Below are 22,883 nucleotides of genomic sequence, written 5' to 3' on the forward strand. Positions count from 1 at the left end.
CAGAGAGAATTTCCAAACATTCAACCCCAACTCTCTCCCCCTAACACCAGGAAATCCTCAACACTAAATCCTTCCGGCTTTTCCTGATCTTCCGGGATCGTCAGCCGCAGGGCCCCGCCCATGGGCTGCTCTGATTGGCCCTGTGTTGTATCAATCGGAGCCGGCAAATTGTATCCATTTGCGGCGGATCGGCTGGTTACCGACAAGAAGCAGCAATGAGCTCGTTCCAGGGTCGCATGCACGAATACCCCAGCATCTCCATCGATAGGTTTGACAGAGACAACCTGCTGGCCAAAGCTTATTTCTTGTCGCATTGTCATAAAGGTGGGAGAGTCCTCTTTTGAAACTAATTCCGGGGGGATGGGAGAAGGAGGAGGGCAGTGAGTAATTGCTGAAACAAACATACACTCTGTCTCTGCTGAAGAAGTCACTAAACTCGAAATATTAACCCGATTTCTCTCTCCACAGATGCTGCCAGAGCTTCTGAGTTTCTCCAGTGATGTCTATGTTTCTGATCTCCTGTAGTTGTTTATTTTGTTGCTCAAGGAGTGACAGGGCTGTCTTGAGAAACCAGCCTCACGCAGAGTGGGTGTTGCAGTGTCTCACTGCCCTCACATACTGCCTGGGTGGACCTGCCTCCCCACTGAGGGGCTGGGTCTCAGAGCTGGCTGCTTCGTCTCAGTCCAAAGATGAAGTTTTGCCGCAGAGAGCTCTCACTGGCAAGTTGCAAGATTCAGAGTTGTCCTGTTGTCATAGTGTTGGGACTGGGATTCCTCAGGGTCCCTCTTACCGACTTCTGTCAGATCCCTTCTGAATTCAGTCTGCTGGTAGGATCATTTGTTTTGTTTTGTAGTGTTTCTAGTCCCCTGATATACCCTCTCCCAGTGAGGCAAACACCTCAAGGCCAGAAGAATTAGGTATAAAACTGAAGGAGCTACAAAGACATCCCTGGGGCTGGTGTCAATGCTGGTCGATTGCACTAACTAGTTCCTGGTTACAAACCCTGTGGGTGGACTAAGACCATGAGAAATATGAACAGCAGTAGACCTCAAACCTGCTCTGACATTCAGTAGGGTCATAGCTGATCTGACAATCTTCAGAAGTTCCAAAGAGTCTCAACTCTCTAAGAAATGACACCTCTTAATCTTGGACTTGTACTGCCATCTGGCCCTAGATTCTCCCATGAGGGGAAATATCTGCTCAGCATTTCAGCTAAGTCCCTTAAGTATCCTATATATTTCAATGAGATCATCTCTCATTCTTCTAATCGCCTGTGAGTAGAGTCCCAACCTGTTTGACCTTAGATCATAAGACAGTTCCTCCCTACCAGGGATCACCCTGGTGAACATTCTCTAAACTGCCTCCAATTAAATGATATCTTTCCCTAAATGTGTGGACTCGAACAGCTCTCACTATTACAGATATGGTCTCACCAACACCTTTTACAAGCCCAGTAAGATTTCCCTGTTCTTATGCTCCAACACCCCAGAAATAAGGGGCAACATTCCATTAGCCTTCTGATTACTGGCTGCACCCATGTATTAGCTTTCTGTATAACCTCGGCACAATGTCATGGGCCAGAGGGCCTGTTCTGTGCTGTACGTTTCTATGTTAAGATGGATTTTAAGTTAAAAATCACACAACACCAGGTTATAGTCCAACAGATTTAATTGGAAGCACTAGCTTTTGCAGCACTGCTCCTTCATCAGGTGGTTGTGGAGGACACAATTGTAAGACACAGAATTTATAACAAAAGTTTACAGTGTGATGTAACTGAAATTATACATTCAACATATTGTCTAGATAACACCAATTGTTACAGTTAACCTGAGAATGCAACTTTAAAAAGAAGTTTTGTGATTTACACATGAAAGAAGTGAAACTAACATGGTATTCGAGCAGATGAAAGACTCAACAAAGAATCGAGGTGTTTTTCAATGTATAATTTCAGGGAATGAAAGTTAAAGGTAATGGATGTGCTGCCAGTGAAGCAAGCTGCTTTGTCCTGAACGGTGTCAAACCTCTTGTTGCACCCATCCAGGCACGTGGAGAGTATTCCATCACATTCCTGACTTGTTTTATGTAGGCTTGTCATTTACTCCCCTGGATGAAATTCTATTTCTAACGCTTTAACATGTGACGCATTAACAGATCCCATCAATACTAGAACATCCTTTCTGCACAGCACTGATGAATTGCAACCTGGCAGAAATATTGAAATACTGTCTTTTTGAGGTTTCTGGGGTACAGAGAGTTATAGAGATGTACAGCATGGAAACAGACCATTTGATCCAACTCATCCATGCTGACTAGATATTCTAAACTAATCTAGTCCCATTTACTAGCATTCAACCCATATCCCTCTAAACCCTTCATTTTCATTTACCCATCCAAATGCCTTTTAAATGTTATAATTATACCAACCTCCACCACTCCCTCTGGCAGGTCATTCCATACACCCACCACCCTCTGCATGAAAAAGGTGCCCTTAGGTCTCTTTTATATCTTTCCCCTCTCACCCTAAAGCTGTGCCCTCTAGTTCTGGGCTCCCTCACCCCGGGGAAAATACCTTGTCTATTTATCCTATCCATGGCCCTCAGGATTTTATAAATGTAAGGCAAAGAAAATCAAGAAAAGTTGCAGATTTGTTTGAGTCAGAGGATTCTATTAATGCTGACCACTTGTCCAACATTACTTCAGTTAGAATAGAAGAGCTACAGCCTGTGGATGTATACAGAATTGCTGAATGGTCAATTTTCATCTATTTTTCAGATCATATGAAAGGATTAAGAGCTCCTGTTCTGAAACGCCGACTGGAATGCAGGTAACTGTTCCACTTTCATTCCTGAAATGATATTGACAGGGAATGCATCCTCAGGGTTTGGGGAGGTGATATACCTGGTTTGTGTATCTTGTGATAGCCATTTTGTTTTCACTCTGATCATTGTATGATAATTTATGGTTTTGAATTGGTTTGATTTATTATTGTCACATGTACTGAGATACAGTGAAAAGTATTGTTTTGCACGCTATCCAGACTATTCATACCTTACATAAGCACATTAGGGTAATCAAACAGAATGCAGTATACAGTGTTACAGCAACAGAGAAGGCGCAGAGAAAGATCAACTCTAATATATGAGAGATCCGTTCATAAGTTTGATAACAGCGGGGAAGAAGCTGTTCTTGAATCTGTTGGTACGTGTTTTCAAACTTTTGTTTCTTCTGCCCAATGGATGAGAGTATAATCGGTGTGGGAGGGGTCTTTGATTATATTGGCTGCTTTCCTGAAGCATCGGGAAGTGTAGATGGATGGAAGGATGGTTTTCGTGATGGACTGGACTGGATTCACAACTCTCTAATTTCTTGTGGTCTTGGGCAGAGTAGTTGTCGTACCAATTTGTATTCATCCAAAAAGGATGCTTTCTATGGTGCATCTATAAAAATTGGTAGGAGTCCTTGTGGACATGCTGAATTTCCTGAGCCTCCAGAGGAAGTAGGAGAAGTGCTAAAGCTAACACAATCTATCATGAAATTTCTATGGCCCATTATCCATTATGTTATAATCTTCCAGGAATCCCTGGAGTCAGGGAGTTTGCCAGAGGACTGCAAATTGGCTAATGAAACACCCCTGTTTAAGAAGGGAGGGAGGCAGAAGACAGGAAATTATAGGCCGGTTAACCTGACCTTGGTCGTTACTAAGATTTTAGAAATCATTATTAAGGATCAGATTGCAGAGTACTTGGAACTGCATAGCAAAATAGGGCTGAGTCGGCACAGCTTTATCAAAGCTAGTATGCTTGACAAATTTGTTACAATTCTTTGAGGAGGTAACAAGCACATTAGCAAAGGAGAGCCAGAGGACATCATAGAGCCATAGAGATGCACAGCATGGAAACAGACCCTTCGGTCCAACCCGTCCATGCTCCTCCTCTCACTTGTCTCTCCACCCTTCAGGCTCTCTGCCTGTATTCCTGATGAAGGGCTTTTGCCCGAAACGTTGATTTCACTGCTCCTCGGATGCTGCCTGAACTGCTGTGCTCTTCCAGCACCACTAATGCAGAATCTGGTTTCCAGCATCTGCAGTCATTGTTTTTACCAACCAGATATCCCAACCCAATCTAGTCCCACCTGCCAGCGCCCGGCCCATATCCCTCCAACCCTTTCCTATTCATATACCCATCCAAATGCCTCTTAAATGTTGCAATTGTGCTAGCCTCCACCACATCCTCTGGCAGCTCATTCCATACACATACCACCCTCTGCATGAAAAAGTTGCCCCTTAGGTCTCTTTTATATCTTTCCCCTCTCACCCTAAACCAATGCCCTATAGTTCTGGACTCACCGACCCCAGGGAAAAAACTTTGTCTATTTATCCTATCCATGCCCCTCATAATTTTGTAAACCTCTATAAGGTCACCCCTCAGCCTCTGATGCTCCAGGGAAAACAGCCCCAGCCTGTTCAGCCTCTCCCTGTAGCTCAGATCCTCCAACCCTGGCAACATCCTTGTAAATCTTTTCTGAACCCTTTCAAGTTTCACAACATCTTTCCGATAGGAAGGAGACCAGAATTGCATGGCAATATTCCAACAGTGGCCTAACCAATGTCCTGTACAGCTGCAACGTGACCTCTCAACTCCGGTACTGGGTAATCCAAGATGGAGGACGGGAAAAATTTCTGGCTGTAAGAGCTGCTCCTTTTTTTTTGAGGTATTTTAGGTGTTGGAGGTGATTTCCTCGAATTCCAAGAGCAGCAATTACTGTTTTATATGCTATTGCATTGTTTTGGAACTTTGGAAAAAAAAAGTCAAAACAATAGCAGTTTAAAAGGGAGAAGAGCAGACAAAGGAAGCACATGGTGAGGACAGTGCAGGAGAGAGAGAGAGAGAGAGAACCTGCACAGTTACCGCCTTTGCTGTTTGAATTCATGTATCGCTGCACATCGGAGTGCATCTGGGAAAATTAACATCATCTATTTGGATTTCCAGCAGGTCTTTGACAAGGTGCCATATGGGAGGCTCCTAAATAAGATAAGAAACAATTGTGTTAGGGGCAAGATGCTGGTATGGAGAGAGGATTGGCTGACAGGCAGAAGGCAGAGAGTGGGGCTAAAGAAATCTTTTTCAGGATGGCAGACATTGACTAGTGGAGTTCTACAGGGATCTGTGCTTGAGCCACAATTATTTACATTCTGGGCAAAGGAATGGAGGGGATTGTTGGTACATTTGCAAATGATGTAAAGATAGTTAGAGGGACAGGCAGTGTTGAGGAAGTGAGGAGGCTGCAGAAGGACTTGGACAGGCTAGGGGAATAGACAAAGCAGTGAATAGTGGAACACAGCGTAGGAAAGTGTGAGGTTATACATTTTGGTCAGAAGAATAGAGGCATTGGGGAAAGACTTCGGAAATCTCAAGTCCCTTTGTGTTTCAGAGTCTCAGTTCAGGATTCTCTTAAAGTTAACATGCAGGTGCCATTGACGGTTCGGAAGGCAAATACAATGTCAGCATTCATTTCAAGAGGGCTAGAATACAAGAGCAGAGATGTACTGCCTAGGCTGTTTAAGGCTTTGGTCAGACTGCATTTGGAATACTGTGAGCAAATGTGCCACATCTAAGGAAGGATGTGCTGGCATTGGAGGGGATTCAGAGAAGGTTTACAAGAATGACCCTGGAAATGTCAAATGAGGAGCAGTTAAGGACACTGGTTCTGTACTTGACGGAGTTTAGAAGGAAGGGCAGGTGTGCAATTCATTGACTGCATTTAAGAGATTCTTAATTGGTAAGGCAATCAAAGGTTATAGGGAGAAGATAGGAGAATGGGGTTGAGAAATGTGTCAGTCATGATTGAATGGTGGAGTGGCCTCAATGGGCCGAATGGCCTAACTCTGCTCCTATACATTATCGTCTTGATGCTGCTTCAAAACCCAAGGCCTTCTCTGCAGTTTGCCTGTATTGAATTGACTCTTGCAATTGGGTAACAGCAATGTATTTCTGAGGTTTCTATTAAGTTTAATTATTTGAACTAGCTTAAATACAAACATGTTAGAATCTTGTGAATACACCAAAAGTCATGGTTGGGTTTCTGTTTTGGATTTAAAAAGTTGCATTTGTTAAATGTAGTTTAATGATTAGAGATACTGATGACTAAAACATTTTCAGCCTTGATACTCCTGGGGAATCTGTCTTATCCATGCATTGTCTCTGCTTCTGATGAATATCACATCTGCCCACTCAGTTCTTTATTTATTCACTCATGGAACATGGGCATCACTGGCTGGTCAGCATTTTGCTCACGAGAAGCTAGTGGGGATGAGCCACCTTCTTGAACTACTGCAGTTAATGTGCTGCAGGATGACCTACAATGCTGTTGGGAGGAATTTCCAGAATTTTGGCCCAGCAACACTGAAGGAACAATGATAGTGGTTCTGGGGGGAACTTGCAGGGAGTGATGTTTCCATATCATCTGCTCCCCTTTCTTTCGAGATGGAAGTGTTTGTGGATTTGAAAGATGCTATCCAAGGATCTTAGATGAGTCCAGTTCTGGTCAATGATAACCCCAAGGATGTTGACAGTGGAGGATTCAGTGATGGTAACACCATTGAATGTCAAGGGGTGGCGATTAGATTGTCCCTTATTGGGCATTGTCTTTGCCTAACAATGACTCATTGAGTTTGGCAGCAGATGGCCCGTTGTGTCCATTATGTCAGCACCAGTCAGTGAGAACCTATCTACTCTAGTCCTATTTTTCAACACGTGATTCATAGGTTTGTTGTGTCAAATGATCATCTTAATACTTCTTTAAAGTTATGATGCTTCCTGCATCTACCACCCATTCTTGTGGTGAATTTTAGATCTCTGTGTGAAAAACATTCTCCTTAAATCCCTTCTAATCCTCCTGCCTTTTACCTTAAATCTGTGCCCTCTGAGTATTACTCCCTCTATTAATGTATGAATTTTCTTCCTGTCTACCCACATAATTTTCTAAACTTCAAACAGGACACACTGAGCTGACTGTGAGACCTGTGACCAGTGGAGTGCCACAAGGATCGGTGCTGGGTCCTCTACTTTTTGTCATTTACATAAATGATTTGGATGTGAGCACAAGAGGCACAGTTAGTAAGTTTGCAGATGACACCAAAGTTGGAGGTGCAGTGGACAGCGAAGACGGTTACCTCAGATTACAACAGGATTTGGACAAGATGGGCCAATGGGCTGAGAAGTGGCAGATGGAGTTTAATTCAGATAAATGTGAAGTGCTGCATTTTGGGAAAGCAAACCTTAGTAGGACTTATACACTTAATCGTAAGGTCCTAGGGAGTGTTGCTGAACAAAGAGACCTTGGAGTGCAGGTTCATAGCTCCTTGAAAGTGGAGTTGCAGGTAGATAGGATAGTGAAGAAGGCGTTTGGTATGCTTTCCTTTATTGGTCAGAGTATTGAGTACTGGAGTTGGGAGGTCATGTTGAGGCTGTACGGGACATTGGTTAGGCCACTGTTGGAATATTGCGTGCAATTCTGGTCTCCTTCCTATGGGAAAGATGTTGTGAAACTTGAAAGGGTTCAGAAAAGATTTACAAGGATGTTGCCAGGGTTGGAGGATTTGAGCTACAGGGAGAGGCTGAACAGGCTGGGGCTGTTTCCCTGGAGCATCGGAGGCTGAGGGGTGACCTTATAGAGGTTTACAAAATTATGAGGGGCATGGATAGGATAAATAGACAAAGTCTTTTCCCTGGGGTCGGTGAGTCCAGAACTAGAGGGCATAGGTTTAGGGTGAGAGGGGAAAGATATAAAAGAGACCTAAGGGGCAACTTTTTCACGCAGAAGGTGGTACGTGTATGGAATGAGCTGCCAGAGGATGTGGTGGAGGCTGGTACAATTGCAACATTTAACAGGCATTTGGATGGGTATATGAATAGGAAGGGTTTGGAGGGAAATGGGCCAGGCACTGGCAGGTGGGACTAGATTGGGTTGGGATATCTGGTCGGCATGGACGGGTTGGACCGAAGGCTCTGTTTCCATGCTGTACATCTCTATGACTCTATCTGGTCATTACCACCATACTGTTCGTGGATGTTTGCAGAAAACAAAATGGCTGCCACACAGACTTTTACAACAGCAAGTGAACTTTCAAAGTATTAATCTGGAAGTAAAGCATTTTGGAGCATTCTACAATACAAATGCTAGTCTTCCTTTTGATGTTTTGTTTCTTTTCAGGTATTACACAGCATAAAAGCACTCTATGCCAATCTCAGGGTGATATACCTTTGGGTCAAGCAGCTATGCAGCTGGCCACAACAGCAAATCAACAGCCAAAACAATTTGTTATATAGGCAGCACATTGCTCATTGGAAGTTCTGGACACTTCCCTACTAATTAGAGCAACAATGCTGTTTCAAAGATTGTGCAGATTACATCATTCATTCAAAAAAACTAAATAAGAAATGTGACAAGATTGCAAAGTTAACTTTGCAAAGTGAATGTCTAAATTTGAAGTTGGACAGATTTCTTTTAAGAAACTTTTTTGTTCCTTAATTCTTCAAAAGCTTTTGCCAACTTGTTTGGCATTACTTTTCAAATTTACCACTTCCGCCCGCACTCCAGTCCCACAAAATTTCACAAGTCTGAACAAAAATGACAAACAAACTTTCCCATTCTTGCAACTCTCCTCAATCTAACTTTGCAAGATTGCAATCACTTAGGGCCATGTTTACAGTCAAACTCTCAAGTCAGTGAGGCAGCATTTGAGAGAGAGCTCACTACAGAGTCAGTTCAGACCTCAACACCTCATCTGTAACACCTAACCTTTGCACTAAACCAGTAGTGTAATCATACCCTCAAAAACAGGTGCTACAATGAGGTGATTGTCCACTTAGCATCTTGAAAGATTGAGAATGTATGGGATGACTGGGACCCTCAAGTGCCGCTGTCTTTTGATTTAAAAAAAAAAGCTCCTGCAAAATCTTCCACCTCATAATTAAAGTACATCTGATGATGCCCACAATCAGTAACTGTTGAACTTTAAGCCCATAAATTACACATTGGTTACCAGGAGATGGAAGCGAGTAACTGCACTTATCTCTGCAGTTCAAGGTTTGACTACTGCTGAATATCTAAAAATACAAAGTTTAAATTTCAACATCACATGCACAGAAACAAATGTAACTAATTCTGCTAAGACTCCAAACATAAATTTCAGATAATGGAGTAACTCCATTATCAGAGGATGCAACTCTCGAGGATTGACGAGGGAGATCCAGTAGATGTAGTGTACCTGGACTTTCAGATAGCTTTTGATAAAGTCCCACATAAGAGGTTAGTGAGCAAAATTAGGGCACATGGTATTGGGGGCAAAGTACTAATTTGGATTGAAAGTTGGTTGGCTGATAGGAAACAAAGAGTAGTGATAAACGGCTCCATTTTGGAATGGCAGGCAGTGACCAGTGGGGTACCGCAGATAACAGTGCTGGGACCGCAGCTTTTTACAATATATGTTAATGATATAGAAGATGGTATTAGCAATAACATTAGCAAATTTGCTTGTCCCACTTTGCCGACACAGTCCTCCAACTATGGCATTGAATATGCATCAGTCTTTGTAACAGCGTTGACTTTGTGATAGTCCACACATAATCGTTGGGTACCATCTGGCTTTGGCACCATGACTATGGGTGAGCTCCAATCACTGTAACTGACTTCGATTATGCCATCTTGGAGCATGCGCTCTATCTCCTTCTGAACCTGTGCCAACTTTAGAGGGTTATGCCTATAAGGAGCAGCACAGTGACTCAGTGGTCAGCACTGCTGCCTCACAGCACCAGGGAGTCAGGTTCGATTCCAGCCTCAGACGACTGTCTAAATGGAGTTTGCACATTCTCTCCATGTCTGCCTGGGTGTCCTCCGGGTGCTCTGGTTTCCTCCCACAGTCCAAAGGTCAGGTGAATTGGCCATGCTAAATTGTCCATAGTGTTAGGTGCATTAATCAGAGGGAAATGGATCTGGGTGGGTTACTCTTCGGAGGGTCGGTGTGGTCTTGTTGGGCCGAAGGGCCTGTTTTCACACTGTAGGGAATCTAATCTAATCTAATCTAATCTAATCTAAGGATGTTGCTTAATCGGAACAACATCTCCGATATTTACATCATGCACAATTAGGTTAAAACTTCCCAGTTTATTTCCGCATATCTCCCCATGTGATAGTAATAACTCTTTCAGGTAATTTTGATTTTCTTGTGGAAGGTAACTCAATATTATCCCAATTTTTGACAACTTCCCCATTGTCCAATTTGATTTGAGCAATTTCCAATTCAGAATCTTCTAAACGTGGTTCTTCCTTCTGTGCTGTAATCATTAACACCTTCTCCTCTTGCTTTTCTTCCCTATCAAAATATCTTTTGAGCATATTCACATGACACATTCTGTGAGATTTCTTCCTGTCTGGAGTCCTTATCAAGCAGTTCACTTCACTCAATTTCTTCTCAATTTGACAAGGTCCACTAAACCTTGCTTTTAAAGGCCTATCTGTCACTGAAAGTAACATCAATACCTTATCCCCACTTGCAAAATTGCGAATTTGTGATTTCTTATCTGCTTCCTGTTTTATTGTATGCTGTGATATCTTTAAAAGCTGTCTAGCCAACACTCCAGCTCTATTTAATTGTTCTCTAAAATTTGACACATAGTCCAAATGTGTGGTCTCTGAATGTTGACTAATTAATTTCTCCTTAATCGATTTTAACGGTCCTCTTACTTCATGCCCCAAAATTAATTCAAATGGACTGTATTTGGTTGATTCATTCGGTGAATCTCTGATCACAAAAAGTACAAACAGAACTCCCTTTCCCAATCGCCTGGATAATCCTGACCATAAACCCACAACATGGTCTTCAGTGTTTGATGTCACCTCTCTAGCGCTCCCGGTGATTCCGGATGGTACGCAGTAGATTTGAATCGCTTTATTCCCAAGTTATCCATAACCTCCTTGAATAGTTTGGATGTGAAGTTTTAATCCTTGATCTGACAGGATCACTATTGGTAGTCTGTATCTAGTAGAAAAAATTAAGTATTTCTTCTACATCCCTTTTAGCTGTGATGTTGCGTAATGGGATAGCCTATGGAAATATAGTCGACACATCCATTATTGTTAATAAATACTTATTCCCACTTTTTGTTTGAGGTTGGGGACCTATGCAATCAATCAAGACTCTTGTGAAAGGTTCCTCAAATGCTGGAGTAGGTATTAAAGGTGCAGGTGTTATTACTGCCTGTGGTTTTCCGGTTAGCTGACATGTGTGACACGTCTGGCAAAACTCAATGGACTGAATTTGGTTGATTCATTCGGTGAATCAACTCAAACTCAATTACATCCTTGTGTAATCCAGGCCGGTAAAAATGTCTTTGTATTTTAGCCTGTGTTTTCCTCACTCCTAAATGACCTCCAAGTGGTAGCTCATGCACCGCTCACAGCACCTCCTTTCTATACCCTACTGGCAAACCAATTTGTGATCGTCTCCATTTTCTCATTAAGACATCGTTTGTTAAGTAATAACACACAGGAATGCATTCACTTTCATTCTCAGTGAATGCCTTTTGATATGAGGAGTTAAAACAGTCAGCTGAGTAGAGATAAAAATATTGACATGTTTACCTATTTGCTCCTTCTCTGTTCCACTTACCTGATCAAACAGAGTTTCGGATAAACTATGTCAGCTTCCTTATCTATGCCTTTTGATCTCTCCTGCTTCGGCTTGTGCCTCTGTGATCTTGTGATCACACAATCAGGGAAAATTCATGGAAAAACATTCTCTATGTCTTCAGTTGCCTACGTCTCCACTGACTTTTCAACTAGAGTAGGCAGCCCACCTATTGGTGAATCAACTCTATCATTTGCAAGGACAAATTATATTCCTGGAGCTGAGAGTTTGTCCAGTACTCCTACCACAGATTCTCCACTCTTCTCTGGACTCTCTCGCCTCACTTTACATAATTGAGCACTCTTTTTGTCTCACCCTGAATTCCTGTCACCACTACCTTTTCTGGCAATTGTCCTTCGGGAGTGCATATCTCCTCATCCCTCAGCTTTACAGACTGAGAGGATCCTGTTTCCCTTCATATTGTAACCTCCTTACCTACTGCTCCTGGCCTATATGAATAAACTTTACCCTTGTGTGTACAGTTTTTCAGCAGATCTGGCACTTCCTCCTTAACCAACCTCTGATCATCTTGTACACTCTGAGGCAGTTGTCTAACTTCCCTTGTGCTTTTTGTTACCAGTCCAACAAAACCCCCAGGCTTGTCTGGTTTACCTACATCTGGCTTTCTCCTAGCCCACCAACACTGTGGTTTTGTGTGGCCCACTTTATAACAATGAAAACATAGGAGCTTTTTAACATCTTTGTCCCCCTCAAGGGTTTCTTTTTTAACCCTGTGTTAAGTTCTCCATATGATCATCACTGAGATCTACCTTTCCCTTTCCACATGAGGATTTCTCTTTGCCGCAGTTTCTATCCCTCATGGACTGAGATTGATTCTGGAAGCCAAACCGTATTTTATGGACCAGCTCAGAATCATCAGCCCCTTCAGCTGCTAACCTTGCTGTTTTAACTCTCTGCTCTTCCCCATGAGTTCGCACTCCTTCCTCACTGAGCCGACTCTCAGCCTTTATCTACAGCCTTTTAAGCTGACTTGCCTTTTCAAATATCAGTCTTTGAAGTTCAAAAGCTTTCTTTTTCTTTCTCTGCTCTCTCTTTTTCCCTCTCTTCTGCTGCTCTTTTTCTGTCTGTTCTGCTTTTAATCGTCACTCAAACTGTTTCATTTCTGCTGCCCTTTCCTTACCTCTCGCCTCTAGCTCAAGCTGCTTCATTTGCAATTGAATCCTTGCCATCATTATAGATTCTGATGGTTTCTCCAGCAAGTTTAAATGCTGAGCTACTGCTGTAATTATCTCTCCTTTCCTCACAGAAGGAGGCAGTTCCAATTCTGACTTCTCTGCCTATTCTTGCAACTTGGCCTTATTCACTTTTTGCAAAACTTCCAAAATCACCGTGTCAGCATCCAAAAAACTTTTGGTGACTGAAAGAGCCTTTACTATTCCAAGCTTTGTCTAACCAACCAAACCAACACCCGAAATAAAGTCATGAGCACCTACCACTCGCTGTTTAAAATCCTGCAAAGAGCCTCCAATCTGTTATGGACTAGACCAGACCACTCGAAGCACGCAGCCCAAGACCTAACTTTGCAATTTGTTTCTCTAAGTGTACAGTGAAAATTACCCAGATTAAGTTAGCTAGGTTGACTACTAGGTTTCAAAACAGACAAACATTTATTCACAAAATTACATAACGAAACACAAACTCAGAATAAAAAACCCCTACAGAACTCAACCTATCCAACTAGACTTAATTCTGCTGTTCCGAATACACACAACAGTCCCAATAAGCAAATTCCCTTTAAAAACCAGTATAAATGGAACACATGCCTGCAAGTTGAAGGGCAGAAAGAGAGAGAGAGAGTTTCTGCACAGCTCCCTATTGAACTACTCACCATTTCAAGACTGAACTAAAGCAGCTCAGCTCAGCTAGACAGCTGACCATATTAATGATATAGAAGATGGTATTAGTAATACCATTAGCAAATTTGCTGATGATACTAAGCTGGGTGGCAGGGTGAAATGTGAGGAGGATGTTAGGAGATTACAGGGTGACCTGGACAGGTTAGGTGAGTGGTCAGATGCATGGCAGATGCAGTTTAATGTGGATAAATGAATGGTTATCCACTTTGGTGGCAAGAACAGGAAGGCAGATTACTACCTAAATGGAATCAATTTAGGTAAAGGGGCAGTACAAAGAAATCTGGGTGTTCTTGTACACCAGCCAATGAAGGTAAGCATGCAGGTACAGCAGGTAGTGAAGAAGGCTAATAGCATGCTGGCCTTCATAACAAGAGGGATTGAGTATAGAAGCAAAGAGGTTCTTCTGCAGCTGTACCGGGCCCTGGTGAGACCACACCTGGAGTACTGTGTGCAGTTCTGGTCTCCAAATTTGAGGAAAGACATTCTGGCTATTGAGGGAGTGCAGCGTAGGTTCACGAGGTCAATTCCTGGAATGGCAGGACTACCTTACGCTGATAGACTGGAGTGATTGGGCTTGTATACCCTTGAGTTTAGAAGACTGAGAGGGGATCTGATTGAGACATATAAGATTATTAAAGGATTGGACACTCTGGAAGCAGGAAATATGTTTCAGCTGATGGGTGAGTGCCGAACCAGAGGACACAGCTTAAAAATACGGCGTAGACCATTTAGAACAGAGATGAGGAGAACTTCTTCACCCAGAGAGTGGTGGCTGTGTGGAATGCTCTGCCCCAGAGGGCAGTGGAGGCCCAGTCTCTGGATTCATTTAAGAAAGAGTTGGATAGAGCTCTCAAGGATAGTGGAATCAAGGGTTATAGAGATAAGGCAGGAACAGGATACTGGTTAAGAATGATCAGCTGTGATCATATTGAATGGTGGTGCAGGCTCGAGGGGCAGAATGGCCTACTCCTGCACCTAATGTCTATTGTCCCCTTTCATTATACAGGTCACTTCTAAAACATGACCACTTTGGCCTGAAGTCTCATCTGTTTACTTATAAACAAAAGGCCTCTCAAAATCCTTTTCATCTTTGTACAAAACCAGACTGATCGGAACCCGGCCCGGTTTATTGCCCCTCTGAAAAAAAATAAAGGACACAGTCTCCTTGAGCCAAGGAACAACATTTAGCAAAAAAAAGGGACCATCTTTGAGACATCCTGAACATGTGCATCTTAAATCTGTTCTATGTGCTATGTTCCCTCTTCCATGTTTCAGGTTTAGCCAGATTTTGAGACCACATGGACACTTTGTGTTTGTTCTAGCCTTTCCTTTTTACATAACTGTGGTATGAGTATGTTTTACAGTGTAGAAGTTGTTGGCTCTCAGAACACTGTAGATCACAGCATATAAGTTGACCCATATTTTTGGAAGGATAATGAATCTTCACATGCTGAATGTATGCAGCTTTTGGAGTTGGTCGCCAATTTTAATTGTTTCTTAAAAATCTTAAGTTAAATAAAACAAAGTATTTAATTAAATTAATTTTACAAGATTACAGCTAACCACAATCAAAAATTTTTTAAATTCACCAAATTCATTGTCTTTAATGACCAATGCAAAACAGTTTATCACCTTCAATTGGAGTAATTTTGGTGAGGCCTCATGGGAAGGATCCCATTTAAGATTAGAGTCAGCGTATGCAGTTTCAGAATGATCACATCATATTGAACATCTTTCTCTTCATCAGTTTGATTGGTTGTCTGCATTTTTTTAAAAACAATGCGATGAAGGCTTATGCAGACAATTTGATGGAACCACAAAAAACATCGATTAGAGTCATATTTTCTTACCTTTTGAATGTTTCTTCTATGTTGATCATCCACCAATTCCATTTGACATGAGCGTGATTCTTGCCTGGCTTGTTGGGGCAACATGGGGTTTAGATTAGTGTGGTGCTGGAAAAGCACAGCAGGTCAGGCAGCATCCGAGGAGCAGGAAAATTGACATTTTGGGCAAAAGCCCTTCATCAGGAATGGAGGGGAAACATGGCCCAACTATGGGTATTGGGCCTTCGCATAAAATCACATAGTGAGTATTATGTCATTGCAGACACCTCTTGATCTCCTTTGGTTTTAAGATCCTACATTATTAAGCTGTATTCTTTACACAGGCCACTGAGACACCTACTCTACACATTATCTTCAGGAACTTTATTCCATCTTCCTCGACCCAACTGTTGTCACAAACAAACAGAATAACTCCTGCAAGGAACTTGATTTTTGGCCTGGTTTTATACTTTAAAGTTATTTTAATTAAGTTCCTTTGGCCATGCTGGGCTGGCATCACTGTGAATCCTGGTTTCTCATGTCCTTGTGTTTTCAACAGAATTGGTTTTGAACATTTCCACTCCACAGTGTGTCGAAATTCAAGGGTGTTTTATCCAAGTAACTGATGTGATGTCATGGGTCCATATGATCTTGTTGTTGTTTGATAAGTTGCTGGAAACTGGTAACTTGAACATGGAGGTTTTTTGGTGGTCTCTCCACACTCCTCCTCCTCCTCCTCCTCTCCAACACACACAGCATTTTCATTCCATACAGCAGCTACACCAACTACCTGTTAGTCTGTAATGTTTGCTTAATTCCACGTTTGGTTTTGACCCATTAGTGGGTATATATGCAATGCCTATGAGAAAGCGAGGACTGCAGATGCTGGAGATCAGAGTCATGTAGTCATTCTGGTGATTTTGAAGACCCATTCTGATCCATGCTTATCGACAGCAGAGTGGCTACTCCCTCTCCTCATGGTGCCATGAGAGATGAAGGAGGAGGTAAAGTCTTAGGCACCCCTTCCTTCCATTCTCACACAACCAGCTTTTCACTGACACTAGATTCCCTTGTTACAACACATTATTTTGAGGATTTAGTAAATGTTATGGTTTTAATCTTGAAACCAACTACATACTTTATTTTTTCTGAATAACTAACTTTTTTTTCTGTTTTTCTGTGTGCGTGTGTGTCTGTGTGTGTGTCTACGTGCACAAGCATGCCCGTATGACAAATACCATTGGACATATCATCCACTCAGCCAGGGTACTCCCCGAGGGACCTGGGTTCAGTGGTAGAATGTGAATTCAATACAATGTGGGGTGAAAAGCAGGCTTCATGGTGACCACATCGTCATAGTTTATTGCTGTGAAAAGCCCCACCTGGTTTATGACTATCCTTTTAGGAAGGATATCTGCTGTGCTTGCCCAGTCAGATCTACATGTGACTCCAAACCCACAGCAATGTGGTTCATTTGATTTATCATTGCCACACGTACCTAAGTACAGTGAAAACGATTATTTTGTGTGCAGTACAGACAGATCATAACGTATGACATACAGATTATAAGGTATTGAAAGAGAGCGAGGCATACAAAGGTGCACAAAGAGCGAGATCAACATTAAAATTTAAAATTTGAGAGGTCCATTCCGAAATTTAATAACAGTGGGGAAGAAGCTGCTCTTGAACCACTTGGTGCATGTGATCAAGCTTTGAATCTGGTGCCTGACGGAAGAGGTTGGTGAAGATTATAACGGGAGTGAGAGGGGTCTTTGATGTTGGCAGCATTTCTGTGGCAATGAGAAGTGTAGATGGCGTCAGTAGATGAGAGATTGGTTTGCGTGATGGTCTGCGCTATGTTCACAACTTTCTGTAGTTTGTTACAGGCTTGGGCAGAAGGTTTGCCCTAGCAAGCCATGACACACCCAGATAGAAAGCATTCTATAATGCATCTGTAAAAATTGATGAAGGTCCTTATGGACATGCTGAATTTCCTTTAGCCTCCTCAGGATGAAGAGGTGTCATATCTTCTTGAACCTCTTGTCTGCGTGGGTGATCCTGGTCAGTTCGTTGGTTATCATCACTCTTAGGAACTTGACGCTTTCGACCATCTCCACCTTAGCTCCATGATGTAGATAAGGCTGTGCCCCCCTTCCTTTCTTCCTGAAGTCAATGATCAGCTCTTTAGTTTTGCTGACATTGAGGGAGAGGTTGTTATCTTTGCCACAACACCAAGCATTCTGTCTCCTTCCTGCATACTGACTCATGCTATTTGAAATAAGGCCAACAACAATAGTGTCGTCAGCAAACTTGTAGAAGGCGTTTGGATGAAATTTGGCCACACGGTCAAAGGTGTGCAGGGAGTACAGAAAGAGGCTGAGTCCATATCCTTGTAGGACGCTAGTGTTGAGGTTTATCGTAGAGGAGGTGCAGTTAACTGTCTTCACTGATTGCAGTCAGGAAGCTGAGAATCCAGTTGCAGCTGGCAGAGCGCTCCTAGGTGCTGGAGTTTGGTGATTAGTTTGGTTGGGATCATAGTGTTGAAAGCAGAGCTATAAGTAGAAGCCTGACATGGATATCCTTATTATCCAGATGTTCCAGGGATGAGTGTAGGGCAAGGGAAATGGTGTCTGCTGTGGACCTGTTGGACCGGGAGGCAAATTTCAAGGGATCCCAGCAGGCTGGGTGGTTAAAGTTGATATGATCCATAACTAACTTCTTGAAGCACATCATAATAATGGAGGTCAGAGCCACTGGGCAGTAGTTGTTGATGCATGTTGCATGTGTTTTCTTTGGTACCAAGATGATGGGTAGTTATCTTGAAGAAGATGAATCTTAATAATTAGGGATGGGCATGAACACTGGAAAAGCTAGCAATGCCCACATCCCATGAAAGAATATTTAAGAATCATGTGCTTGATCCCATGAGGGAATTTATAGGGTGATTAAAACATGTATTTCTATGGTGAAGAACTGTGAATGACTCCTAATTGAAGTGTAATGTTTCTTCACCTAGGTAGATTTTTGGCATTGGCAAATCTCAGATTGTATCTTGCTAAAATTGGGGGAGGACTGAAATTTCACAGGATTGGAGAGGATTACAAGGTTTAAGGGGGATATACGCAGCAAGTACTTTACACAGAGGGTGGTAGATGCCTGGAACGTGTTGTCAGCAAAGATGTTAGAGGCAGGCACAGTAGATTCATTAAAGGTGCGTCTGGACTGATGCATGAGTAGGTGGGGAGCAGAGAGTTAGAGATGTTCAGGAATTCGCGACAGGTTTAGACAGTGGATTTGGATCGGCTCAGGCTTAGAGGGCCGAAGGACCTGATCCTAGGCTGTAAACTTTCTTTGTTCTACTACGATAAGGAGGAATGAGGTCATGGAGAGGCCCAAACCTGAACACAATTTGCCACAAAAACACAGTGGCTACAAGAGCAGACCAGAGGCTAGGAATCCTGCAGCAAATAACTCCCCTCCCAACTCCCCAAATTCTGCCTGTAATCTACAAGGCATAGGTCAGGAGTGTGATGGAATACTCCTCACTTGCCTGGATGGGGGCAGCTCCAACAACACTCAAGAAGCTTGACACTGTCCAAGACCAAGCAGCCGACTTGATTGGCACCACAATCACAAACATTCGCACTCTCCACCACCGACACTCATTCGTAGCAGTGCGTACTGTCTACAGGATGCACTGCAGGAATTCACCAAAGATCCTTAGACAGCTTCTTCTAAACCCATGAACACTCCCATCTAGAAGGACAAGAGCAGCAGATACATGGGAACACCACCCCCTGTACATTCCGGCCCCATCCTGACTTGGAAATACATCACCATCCCTTCGGTGTCACTGAATCACAATCCTGGAGTGCTGTCCCTTACAGTATTGTGGACCTACCTACAGCACATGGATTGCAGCAGTTCAAGAATATAGCTCATCACCACCTTCTCAAGCGATTAGGGACACAGAGTAAATGCTGGGCCCAGCCAGTGAAGCCCATGAGTGAATTTATAAGAAAATTCAAAACATGGATTAGAAATCTAAAGTCAAGGTATGAGACATTTTCAGTCTGTTCAGAGATGAGATTGCACACCTCTGAAGCAGGTGGCACGTGAACCCAGGCCTCCTGGCTCAGAAGTAGAGACCACTGTGCTGCAAGAATCCCACAATCAAAACATCACTAAGGCAGAGATTCAATGGAGGGGGGGTTTCCTCCGGGTGCTCTGGTTTCCTCCCACACTCCAAAGATGTGCAGGTCAGGTGAATTGGCCATGCCAAATTGCCCCATAGTGTTAGGTAAATTAGTCAGAGGGAAATGGGTCTGGGTGGGTTACTCTTCGGAGGGTCGGTGTGGACAGGTGGGGCTGAAGGGCCTGTTTCCACACTGTAGGGAATCTAGTCTAATCTAGGTACAGCAGACTCAAGTGATGAGGCAGTGGGGCGTAGTGGATGTTAGGTTCTCATTTGTGTCTTGTGTTCCCACTTTGAATGCCAATTTTCAAATTTTTGCATCATATGGTCTGAGAATGGCTGAGCTTGCTAGGTATAGTGCCTACTATGGACAACAGCACTATCCTTGGGAGAGAAGTAGAGTCTTGTGCTAAAGTATTTGTTATTACTTTATCCTAAATTATTTGTTGCCCAAGACAAGCTGTTCCATTAATGGCAAATACCTGGAGCTGCGGAAAATTACCCACCATCCATGAAGCACAAATAACGAACGGGACATTATTCACTTGTTTGGTTTCCTGTTCCAACGCAACATTCAAAAAGCTTCATTTTATGAAATCTCAGGAATCTTCTGGTACAGGTCACTGATTGTTTCATGAGCTGACCTTGGGAGAGTCCACCCCAGAAAGGATTCTGAGGTAGCACTCTAACTCAATGAGGATTTATCATATGTTTATACATTGTCGCTCACGTAGACCATACATTACTCGAATTCCGAAATGATCTGTTTTCGACGAACACCTTATTTTTCACACATTCCAGAAGTAGCTAAATGCCTGGTTATCTATCCTCTCTCCTCTCCAAAGCCTTTGCTTCTTTCCCATCCTGGACTAAACCCGATTGCTTCGCTGTTCTCAGTGTAGTACAGGGTCACCCTCCCCTTCCATTTCCAAGGAAGGCCTCAGGGCTAATGGTGGTTCAGCCATGTTACATTTTCACAAACTGTCTATCTGCTTCATCAGCATCTGGGCATGTTTTTGCAGTTTAACTATTTTTTTGTTTTAACCTGGCTACTTGAATAAATGAAAATGATTATTGCTTATAAAATTAACTAAAGATGTCTATTGCATTCTATTCCCAATTGGAACTTCATGTGGATTTACAGGTTAACTCATGTCTTACCCAAACTTCCCTGAATAGTATCAAGAGTAAATAGTCTACCTCATCCAAATACCTGCCTTCATCGTGGACACTGCAGCCCCTGTACACTCACCTCCAGGATACTTCCCAACAGCTCATCACTGTTTCTTTGGTCGTAATTCTCAAGGCCCTGATGTCCAGTATGTGGAAGGAGCAGGGCAGGAGCTGCTTGAATATCTTCCTAATTGACATCACCGCCCCATTTCCATTGCTTAGTCGCAATCGAAATCGCCCATCCTCTCGCTCAGCAGCACGCTCCGAGAACCTTCACCTTGGACAGGCCGCTCATCACCACCACCATCTCTAGTAGGTGTAGGGGTTAAGTTGGTTTAATTTAGAAAATGAATCAAGAAGTGTGGTGCTGGAAAAGCACAACAGGTCAGATAGCATCCGAGGAGCAAAGGAATCTCAAAGTCTATAGCCTTAAAACCTGTCTTTAAAAATTTAGACTAAAATGTAATGCTGAATTATAGAAGTGGAGTCGCAGGTAGATACGACAGTGAAGAAGGCGTTTGGTATGCTTTCCTTTATTGGTCAGAGTATTGAGTAGAGGAGTTGGGAGGTCATGTTGCCACTGTACAGGACATTAGTTAGGCCACTGTTGGAATATTGCATGCAGTTCTGGTCTCCTTCCTATCGGAAAGATGTTGTGAAACGTGAAAGGGTTCAGAAAAGATTTACAAGGATGTTGCCAGGGTTGGAGGATTTGAGCTCCAGGGAGAGGCTGAACAGGCTGGGGCTGTTTTCCCTGGAGCGTCGGAGGCTGAGGGGTGACCATACAGAGGTTTACAAAATTATGAGGGGCATGGATAGGATAAATAGACAAAGTCTTTTCCCTGGGGTCAGGGAGTCCAGAACTAGAGGGCATAGGTTTAGGGTGAGAGGGGAAAGATATAAAAGAGACCTAAGGGGCAACTTTTTCATGCAGAGGGTGGTACGTGTATGGAATGAGCTGTCAGAGGATGTGGTGGAGGCTAGTGTAATTGCAACATTCAAGAGGCATTTAGATGGGTATATGAATCGGAAGGGTTTGGAGGGATATGGGCCGGGTGCTGGCAGGTGGGACTAGATTGGGTTGGGATATCTGGTCGGCATGGATGGGTTGGACCAAAGAGTCTGTTTCCATGGTGTACATCTCTATGACTCTATGGTACCTCTTTATGATAGGAGTTTATCTCGCAAGCAGGCGCCGAACTCGGCTGGCTATGTTTTTTCCCACCTGATGAATGACTTGGGCCTGTAGGAGTGATTAGTCAAGCGTACACAGACCTGTCAATTAATTTTTTTTCCTTATGAATTATTGTCTTTCACTGTTATCTGTCTAATTAAGAGCATGCAATGTTTTTGTAAACGCTTGTATAAAGGAAGCCACTTTGTATCAGTACATCAGAGGAGCCTGCTGGGGCACTTGAAGAGCTGGTACCCTACTCTCCTAGGTTATTAGAACCTTGTTAGTTTAGCTTATAGGTATCAGTCTTATGTTCTAACAGTGCAGCTATTAGTGAATAAAGGAGATGACTAAATTTAAACTAAACTGTGAGTAAGAGGTTTTTATTCCAGACTTCCAAAGAGTACGATCTCCGGGACGAACCAAGAGAGAGGCTTTACAGGTCTGAGTCCACAAGGGGTTTCCTGGGCCATCTCAAATCTCCACTTTAACAAATCGACAATTCAGGCATAAGCCCGTCAACAGGAAGGGATTATGCCCGAAACGTCGATTCTCCTGCTCCTTGGATCTGCTGTGTTTTTCCAACGCCACACTTTTTGACTCTGACCTCCAGCATCTGCAGTCCTCACTTTGTCTTAATTTACAAAATGCAAACCTTACGCATGGTGCCAACCCAGAAGTTCTCTGATCATTGCTTCCCCTCTTATTCATCCAATCAGGATTGAATCTTGTGTTTCTGGATCTGGATCATTCACTTCTTTATCTCAGTTGAAGACAATTCCAGTGGATTAATCCAGCATTTCCTGCAATGTTTTCTGAACAGCTCAACAGAAATGAGAACAAAATACGATCTGAGAGAGAATGTTTAGATTGTAGTCATTGGAACATTGTTTATCAGTTCTTTCGTTGTTTAAGTATTAAATGCTACAGTACTTTGGAATAGGCAGGCAGG

General features: G+C 42.9%; 1 protein-coding gene across 5 annotated transcripts in view; it reads left to right on the forward strand.

Annotated features, from left to right (window-relative positions):
• The window catches only part of dclre1c (DNA cross-link repair 1C, PSO2 homolog (S. cerevisiae)), an 81,074-nt gene that overhangs the window by 25,140 nt on the left and 33,051 nt on the right, over positions 1–22,883 (forward strand). For 4 of the 5 annotated variants that reach the window (XM_087999324.1, XM_087999325.1, XM_087999323.1 and 1 more), the window contains one exon: positions 2,773–2,824. In XM_087999324.1, the coding sequence (XP_087855450.1) occupies positions 2,773–2,824 (52 nt within the window). Of the gene's footprint in view, positions 1–105; positions 325–2,772; positions 2,825–22,883 lie in introns of those variants that run through there. The other variant, XM_087999322.1, reaches the window with a different exon arrangement.

Source organism: Chiloscyllium plagiosum, unplaced genomic scaffold (genome assembly GCF_037043375.1).
Source record: "Chiloscyllium plagiosum isolate Xiang-an unplaced genomic scaffold, Cpla_swu_hap1 HiC_scaffold_23, whole genome shotgun sequence".
Lineage (NCBI taxonomy): Eukaryota > Metazoa > Chordata > Chondrichthyes > Orectolobiformes > Hemiscylliidae > Chiloscyllium > Chiloscyllium plagiosum.